This window comes from Ranitomeya imitator, chromosome 4 (assembly GCF_032444005.1).
Source record: "Ranitomeya imitator isolate aRanImi1 chromosome 4, aRanImi1.pri, whole genome shotgun sequence".
In the NCBI taxonomy this organism is placed as follows: Eukaryota; Metazoa; Chordata; class Amphibia; order Anura; family Dendrobatidae; genus Ranitomeya; species Ranitomeya imitator.
This window is the reverse complement of record NC_091285.1, coordinates 456111877-456121565: the sequence shown is the minus strand read 5'-3', so window position 1 is coordinate 456121565 and position 9689 is coordinate 456111877. Positions and strand designations below refer to the sequence as shown.

Here is a 9689-nt window from a genome sequence, read left to right as displayed (position 1 = left end):
GGTGTAGAGAGAGGGTGTGTTACACTCCAAGGTGTTCCCCAGGTTGCCTTTCCTGAGCTTCGATCTTCCGGCTCTCGTTTAGTAGTTGTTGGAAACTACGCTGCATTAGGCCTTCAAATTGGGTATGGGGTGTAGCGAGAGGGTGTGTTACACTCCAAGGTGTTCCCCAGGTTGCCTTTCCTGAGCTTCGATCTTCCGGCTCTCGTTTAGTAGTTCTTGGAAACTACACTGCATTAGGCCTTCAAATTGGGTATGGGGTGTAGAGAGAGGGTGTGTTACACTCTAAGGTGTTCCCCAGGTTTCCTTGCCATTGCTTCGGTCTTCCGACTCTCGTTTAGTAGTTGTAGAAAAGTACACTGCATTAGGCCATACAAAATGGGTATGGGGTGGAGAGAGATGGTGTGTTACACTCCAAGGTGTTCCCCAGGTTGCCTTTCCTGAGCTTCTATCTTCAGGCTCTCATTAAATTGTGGTTAAATGGAACAACTGCATTTGGCGTACTAGTTGGTTTGGGGCCTACTATCGGTGTCTGCCACTCCTTGCTGTTCTCCTCCACTGAACAAAGCTGTGCCGCCTGTTTACTACGGTTGCCAATTTTGAACTGCATTTCGACTACTTACTGATTTGGCCCTACTCTCTGTGTCAGCCTCTCATTCCAGTTGTCCTCCACTGCAATGCCCCCTGGTTATTCCTGTGTTACCAATTTTGAACTGCATTTAGCCCACTTTCTTCTTTGGGCCTATATCTGTGTTTCCACTTCATCGTGCCCATTGCCCAGCCAGTGATAGATGAGTCTGCTGGTACATTGACCCATAACGCAACATTCCCCGTGCACGCTACACAACAACATTGTGACCCTGCTGAAAGTCAGGTTGCTCTTCCCGCATACCATACCACCTTACACGGGGACAAAGAGGAAGGTGCAGATGAAAGTGCAGGTTCCTTCATCAGGTGGGGGGAGGAATACTAGTTGGCGACGTCACTGGCACAGGGCCTCTCATAGTACGCAAAAGTGTTGCTGCCGGTGGGAGGCGCCCCCGCCGTGCAAACACACCGCTGTACTTTGAGGGGCCCTGTGCCAGTGCCAATGCCAACGAGTGGGCCCCCCCTGCTTGCTCAGGTTCACAGCACTTGCAAAGTTGAAATACTTACCTCTCCCTGCTCCACTGCCGTGACGTGGTCCAGATTTCCTGGGCCCACTAATTACTTGAACCAGCCCTACCCCCCACAACTTTAGCCAAATGACCCCCAATTTCAAATGCCTTCCAATTATTATAAGGTAAATTACGCTTGACAAGCTTCATTAAGAAGAATGGATGGTTTTGACATTAAAATGGCCACTCTAGGTGTTTTCCTGGCCCCCACTCACTGCCGACTATGCTGCCCCATTGACTTGCATTGGGTTTCGTGTTTCGGTCGATCCCGACTTTACGTCATAATCGGCCGATTTCACTCGACCCGACTTTGGACATAGTCGGGTTTCGCAAAACCCGGCTCGACTCTAAAAAGGTCAAGGTCGCTCAACTCTAATTCTCACATGAACTCTAAAGGTACCGTCACATTAAGCGACGCTGCAGCGATATAGACAACGATGCCGATCGCTGCAGCATCTCTGTTTCGTCGTTGTGTGGTTGCTGGAGAGCTGTCACACAGACAGCTCTCCAGCGACCAACGATGCTGAAGTCCCCTGGTAACCAGGGTAAACATCGGGTTACTAAGCGCAGGGCCGCGCTTAGTAACCCGATGTTTACCCTGGTTACCATTGTAAATGTAAAAAAAACAAAACACTACATACTTACATTCTGGTGTCTGTCGCGTCCCCCGCCTTCAGCTTCATTGCACTGTGTAAGCGCCGGCCGTAAAGCAGAGCGGTGACGTCACCGCTGTGCTCTGCTTTACGGCCGGCTGGCGCTGACACAGTGCAGGGAAGCTGACGGCGAGGGACGTGACAGACACCAGAATGTAAGTATGTAGTGTTTTTTTTTTTTTACATTTACAATGGTAACCAGGGTAAATATCGGGTTACTAAGCGTGACCCTGCGCTTAGTAACCCGATGTTTACCCTGGTTACAAGTGAACACATCGCTGGATCGGCGTCACGATTCAGCGATGTCAGTGGGTGATCCAGCAACGAAATAAAGTTCTGGCCTTCTAACATAGTAACATAGTTAGTAAGGCCGAAAAAAGACATTTGTCCATCCAGTTCAGCCTATATTCCATCATAATAAATACCCAGATCTACGTCCTTCTACAGAACCTAATAATTGTATGATACAATATTGTTCTGCTCCAGGAAGACATCCAGGCCTCTCTTGAACCCCTCGACTGAGTTCGCCATCACCACCTCCTCAGGCAAGCAATTCCAGATTCTCACTGCCCTAACAGTAAAGAATCCTCTTCTATGTTGGTGGAAAAACCTTCTCTCCTCCAGACGCAAAGAATGCCCCCTTGTGCCCGTCACCTTCCTTGGTATAAACAGATCCTCAGCGAGATATTTGTATTGTCCCCTTATATACTTATACATGGTTATTAGATCGCCCCTCAGTCGTCTTTTTTCTAGACTAAATAATCCTAATTTCGCTAATCTATCTGGGTATTGTAGTTCTCCCATCCCCTTTATTAATTTTGTTGCCCTCCTTTGTACTCTCTCTAGTTCCATTATATCCTTCCTGAGCACCGGTGCCCAAAACTGGACACAGTACTCCATGTGCGGTCTAACTAGGGATTTGTACAGAGGCAGTATAATGCTCTCATCATGTGTATCCAGACCTCTTTTAATGCACCCCATGATCCTGTTTGCCTTGGCAGCTGCTGCCTGGCACTGGCTGCTCCAGGTAAGTTTATCATTAACTAGGATCCCCAAGTCCTTCTCCCTGTCAGATTTACCCAGTGGTTTCCCGTTCAGTGTGTAATGGTGATATTGATTCCCTCTTCCCATGTGTATAACCTTACATTTATCATTGTTAAACCTCATCTGCCACCTTTCAGCCCAAGTTTCCAACTTATCCAGATCCATCTGTAGCAGAATACTATCTTCTCTTGTATTAACTGCTTTACATAGTTTTGTATCATCTGCAATATCGATATTTTACTGTGTAAACCTTCTACCAGATCATTAATGAATATGTTGAAGAGAACAGGTCCCAATACTGACCCCTGCGGTACCCCACTGGTCACAGCGACCCAGTTAGAGACTATACCATTTATAACCACCCTCTGCTTTCTATCACTAAGCCAGTTACTAACCCATTTACACACATTTTCCCCCAGACCAAGCATTCTCATTTTGTGTACCAACCTCTTGTGCGGCACGGTATCAAACGCTTTGGAAAAATCGAGATATACCACGTCCAATGACTCACCGTGGTCTAGCCTATAGCTTACCTCTTCATAAAAACTGATTAGATTGGTTTGACAGGAGCGATTTCTCATAAACCCATGCTGATATGGAGTTAAACAGTTATTCTCATTGAGATAATCCAGAATAACATCCCTCAGAAACCCTTCAAATATTTTACCAACAATAGAGGTTAGACTTACTGGCCTATAATTTCCAGGTTCACTTTTAGAGCCCTTTTTGAATATTGGCACCACATTTGCTATGCGCCAATCCTGCGGAACAGACCCTGTCGCTATAGAGTCCCTAAAAATAAGAAATAATGGTTTATCTATTACATTACTTAGTTCTCTTAGTACTCGTGGGTGTATGCCATCCGGACCCGGAGATTTATCTATTTTAATCTTATTTAGCCGGTTTCGCACCTCTTCTTGGGTTAGATTGGTGACCCTTAATATAGGGTTTTCATTGTTTCTTGGGATTTCACCTAGCATTTCATTTTCCACCGTGAATACCGTGGAGAAGAAGGTGTTTAATATGTTAGCTTTTTCCTCGTCATCTACAACCATTCTTTCCTCACTATTTTTTAAGGGGCCTACATTTTCAGTTTTTATTCTTTTACTATTGATATAGTTGAAGAACAGTTTGGGATTAGTTTTACTCTCCTTAGCAATGTGCTTCTCTGTTTCCTTTTTGGCAGCTTTAATTAGTTTTTTAGATAAAGTATTTTTCTCCCTATAGTTTTTTAGAGCTTCAATGGTGCCATCCTGCTTTAGTAGTGCAAATGCTTTCTTTTTACTGTTAATTGCCTGTCTTACTTCTTTGTTTAGCCACATTGGGTTTTTCCTATTTCTAGTCCTTTTATTCCCACAAGGTATAAACCGCTTACACTGCCTATTTAGGATGTTCTTAAACATTTCCCATTTATTATCTGTATTCTCATTTCTGAGGATATTGTCCCAGTCTACCAGATTAAGGGCATCTCTAAGCTGGTCAAACTTTGCCTTCCTAAAGTTCAATGTTTTTGTGACTCCCTGACAAGTCCCCCTAGTGAAAGACAGGTGAAACTGCACAATATTGTGGTCGCTATTTCCTAAATGCCCAACCACCTGCAGATTTGTTATTCTGTCAGGTCTATTAGATAGTATTAGGTCTAAAAGTGCTACTCCTCTGGTTGGATTCTGCACCAATTGTGAAAGATAATTTTTCTTGGTTATTAGCAGAAACCTGTTGCCTTTATGGGTTTCACAGGTTTCTGTTTCCCAGTTAATATCCGGGTAGTTAAAGTCCCCCATAACCAGGACCTCATTATGGGTTGCAGCTTCATCTATCTGCTTTAGAAGTAGACTTTCCATGCTTTCTGTTATATTTGGGGGTTTGTAACAGACCCCAATGAGAATTTTGTTACCATTTTTCCCTCCATGAATTTCAACCCATATGGACTCGACATCCTCATTCCCTTCGCTAATATCCTCCCTTAAAGTGGACTTTAGACAAGACTTTACATAGAGACAAACCCCTCCTCCTCTCCGATTTTTACGATCCTTTCTAAACAGACTGTAACCCTGTAAGTTAACTGCCCAGTCATAGCTTTCATCTAACCATGTCTCGGTTATTCTCACTATGTCAAAGTTACCTGTAGATATTTCTGCTTCTAGTTCTTCCATCTTGTTTGTCAGGCTTCTGGCGTTTGCGAGCATGCAGTTTAGAGGATTTTGTTTTGTTCCAATCTCCTCACTGTGGATTGTTTTAGAAATGTTCTTACCTCCCTTCTGAGTATGTTTTCCTGGGTCGTCTTTGTTCGAGTCTAATGTTTTTCTTCCCGTCCCCTCTTCTTCTAGTTTAACGCCCTCCTGATGAGTGTAGCGAGTCTTCTGGCGAATGTGTGTTTCCCAGGTTTGTTGAGGTGTAGTCCGTCTCTGGCGAGGAGTCCATCATACCAGTAATTCACACCGTGGTCCAGGAATCCAAATCCTTGTTGTCTGCACCATCGTCTTAGCCAGTTGTTTGCATCAAGGATCCTGTTCCATCTCCTGGTGCCATGCCCGTCTACTGGAAGGATAGAAGAAAAAACTACCTGTGCATCCAGTTCCTTTACTTTCTTCCCCAACTCTTCAAAGTCCTTGCAGATTGTCGGTAGGTCTTTCCTTGCCGTGTCATTGGTGCCAACATGTATCAGAAGAAATGGGTGGACGTCCTTGGAGCTGAAGAGCTTTGGTATCCTATCGGTCACATCCTTGATCATCGCACCTGGAAGGCAGCATACTTCTCTTGCAGTTATGTCCGGTCTGCAGATGGCTGCTTCTGTGCCTCTAAGTAGTGAGTCTCCCACCACCACCACTCTTCGTTGCTTCTTGGCTGTACTTTTTGCTGTCACTTGTTGCTGTGTGCCCTTTTCTTTTTTGCTTGCTGGTATTGCTTCATTCTTAGGTGTGCCATCTTCATCCTCTACAAAGATTTGATATCGGTTCTTCAGTTGTGTGGTTGGTGATTTCTCCATGGTCTTCTTGCTTCTTTTGGTCACATGCTTCCACTCATCTGCTTTTGGAGGTTCTCTGACACTTTTTTCACCTTCTGTGACCAGTAGAGATGCTTCTGTTCTGTCTAGAAAGTCTTCATTCTCTTTGATGAGTTTCAAAGTTGCTATTCTTTCTTCCAGACCCCGCACCTTTTCTTCTAAAAGGGCCACTAGTCTACACTTCTGACAGGTGAAATTGGATTCTTCTTCTGGTCGATCTGTGAACATGTAGCACATGCTGCAGCTCACCATGTAGGTTGTCACATCTGCCATGTTGCTCCTAGATCCTGCTGACTTGCTGTGTGTTTTCCTTCTTGTGTAATCTACTCAGCCAAGCTCTCTTGCAATAATGTCCTACAGGCAAAAATTCGCGCGCCGTAAGGCGCGCGGTTTGGTGATGCTTTCGAAGCAGCTGGTCCCGGCTGTACGCAACGATCTTCTAGCTTAGGGAGACTTCGCTTCTCCCAGAAGGCACCTGGAATATGCAAATTAGCCTCCTGAAGCTTGAATCCCTGGTTTGGTGATGCTTTCGAAGCAGCTGGTCCCGGCTGTACGCAACGATCTTCTAGCTTAGGGAGACTTCGCTTCTCCCAGAAGGCACCTGGAATATGCAAATTAGCCTCCTGAAGCTTGAATCCCTGGTTTGGTGATGCTTTCGAAGCAGCTGGTCCCGGCTGTACGCAACGATCTTCTAGCTTAGGGAGACTTCGCTTCTCCCAGAAGGCACCTGGAATATGCAAATTAGCCTCCTGAAGCTTGAATCCCTGGTTTGGTGATGCTTTCGAAGCAGCTGGTCCCGGCTGTACCCAACGATCTTCTAGCTTAGGGAGACTTCGCTTCTCCCAGAAGGCACCTGGAATATGCAAATTAGCCTCCTGAAGCTTGAAGCTCCGACCAGCGATCTCACAGCAGGATCCTGATCGCTGCTGCGTGTCAAACACAACGATATCGCTATCCAGGACGCTGCAATGTCACGGATCGCTATCGTTATCGTTCTAAAGTCGCTCAGTGTGAAGGTACCTTTACTCATGTCCCTCGACCTACTGAAATAATATGTCTGGATAATTCAGATTAAGTGCAGTGTCGCCACATCCCATGGTGCTTCTTTTTCTCTCAGCGTAATGTGAAGCTGGATTTTTTCATTTCATTATAACTTCAGATCAAGTCTAAATCTTGTAAATTTACGTATTGCTGATTACTAATTTGCCATTGTGCAATTCACCATTCATAATATAATAGCATCTGCTATATAAAAAAGAGATTGCATATGGACCGTACATGGACTGCATAAGGATTACAAGTGAGAAAAAAGTCTTAGTTTTCTAGATTATTTCTTTCTACATTCATGCGAAGTTAGCCAAAATGTGAAAGAGCTCATGAGACCAAGAATATTCATTCTCCACCAACATGGCCTGTGTAGCAATTACAGCTTGTACTTAGCAGGGTGAGATATTAGAAAGTAGAGACACAGAAGAGTCTGTCAATCAGGCTAGATCAGTGTTTCTCAAACTCTGGTCCTCACGGACCCCCACTCATCATGTTTTCAGAATTTTTTTAGTAGTGTACAATGATGTGGCAAATTCATGTTAAAATCTTAAAATAACAAGTTGACTTACAATACTATTACGAGAGTGATCAAATTGCTGATCTCCTTTGGTTTACTATGTATTAATTTATTTTATCCATTTATTGAATAATTTTTGCAGAGAGGTTTTAATGTCTTTGTTTCTCATGCTATAAATCATTGGATTTAACATGGGGATCACCATAGTGTAAACCACTGTTTCCACACTACCGGTCTCTAGAGAGGATTTAGACTTGGGCCTTAAGTATACAGATTGCACTGTGCCATAAAATAAGGTCACCGCTGTGATATGTGAGGTACAGGTTGAAAAAGCTTTTTTCCTTCCATCACTGTTACGTATCTTTAAAATTGCCACTAAGATGGAAATGTATGAGACAACAATGATCAAGATAGAAGACATCGTTACACAAGAAGAAAATGTAAACAAAACAATTTCATTAATTGTAGTATCCGTGCAAGAGATTTTTAGTAATGGAGGAAAATCACAAGTGAAATGATGGAGGACACGAGAGGCACAAAAAGAAAGACGAAGGGTACAACAAGTCTCTATTACAGAATGAAGGAATCCAGCGCTATAAGCCCCAGACACTAGTATCACGCAGGTCTTCTGATGCATAATCAAGTTATAGTTCAGCGGATTACAGATTGCCATAAAACGATCATAAGCCATAACAGCAAAAAGAAAAGATTCTGTGCTACCAAAACCGGTAAAAAAAAAGAGTTGAGTCATGCATCCAAAATATGATATTGTTTTCTGATGAGAAAAGAAGTCTACCAGTGTTTTGGGGGTAATATCTGAAGAATAGCAAATGTCAAGGAAAGCCAGGTTGCTTATAAAATTATACATAGGTGTTTGAAGATGAGTGTTTGTATAAACAAGAAAAATAATGCACACATTTCCAAAAATGGTGACAAGATAAATTAATAAAAACACAACATATAATAATGTTTGGATGTGTGATTTGTGAGAGAAACCAGATAGGATAAATTCGCCAAAGCCGGAACTGTTGGTTCTTACATAAAATTCCATGAATAAATTGTTCAACATCTAATAAAAAATGTATATACACTGTAATAAAATTATATAAATTTATTATGAGTAGTGTTGTTGCTAATCATTACAATGCAATGTATCAATGGTTATATACACAGTTATGACATGAGGGGGTTCAACTGTCACTCTTCCCTGTAAGAAAACAATAGTATTATAAATAACACGAGACAAGTGAGGACCTTCTTATAGAGTTTCCTTTGGGGTCCAGCAAGTTCCAAGGACATCCTATCCCGCACACTTTACCAAAAGGATTTGGCTACTTTTATGTTCTAATAATGTTCACCATCCTGAACTGTGTTGGACTGTGGTACCAAGAATCCATCTGTACCATTGACCCTGAGGACCCATTGTGCACCTAAATGCAAATATTATATTATCCTTATTCATAAATGTATAAAATAATAAACTGGGTAGTTTGTTAAATTAATGATGAGATGTTGCATCTGTCTGTACATAGTGAATCAAGTGTATTGTGCCAACTACTGCTGATATAATAGGGTAAGTGACCCACTCATAGGCAGGAGCCCACCGATATTCACCTTTTCCCTTGTAGGTCAATCTGAGCCTGGTGCTTTTAATCATAGCACTATAGTTGATCTTGAAAATTACTCACTTTACATACCTGTAAAATTTCCTGTTACCTGTAAGTTGAATATCAAATAATATGCACAAATATGTATTTTTAAAAAAATAATATTAAAAAATATGTAGCCGTGACATTTGTATATAAGTAAACTTGTTAGACATTTACCGAATAGGAAATAATATTATGTAATTTTTTCTAATAGATGTGCTGTATTTTTAAGATTTCTTATACATTTCTCATCAACCATATGCTCTGCCTACATCCTGTAGATTACAATGCGTGGTGATCATCTATTTATATACCTTATACTGCATCAGGAGAAATATCTGCATTTACAATAATTATTCTCCGTGGAATATATTAGATTTTTTCTAAATCATTTTACATAATGAAAAAATAGAAACCTTCAACATCTGATCTCTACAGTGAACAATAATAAAAATAAGCTTTATATAGTGATAACATCTGCAGAGATTCACAAATAGTGAAGTAAAAACAAGTCAAATGGCAAACTATCAAAACAAATAGAAAGGATATACACAGTAAGAGAGGAAAACATCTGCAATCTCAAATTCGGCATGACCGTAGTGTGATATGGCCAGGGTCGTA

General features: G+C 42.1%; 1 protein-coding gene across 1 annotated transcript; it reads right to left on the bottom strand.

The window, feature by feature from the left end:
- Positions 1–7528: 7528 nt before the first annotated feature.
- On the bottom strand, positions 7529–8470 carry LOC138674555 (olfactory receptor 5AR1-like). Its single transcript, XM_069762379.1, has one exon. It carries the CDS (start codon positions 8468–8470, stop codon positions 7529–7531), a length of 942 nt encoding a protein of 313 aa, XP_069618480.1.
- Positions 8471–9689: the final 1219 nt, after the last annotated feature.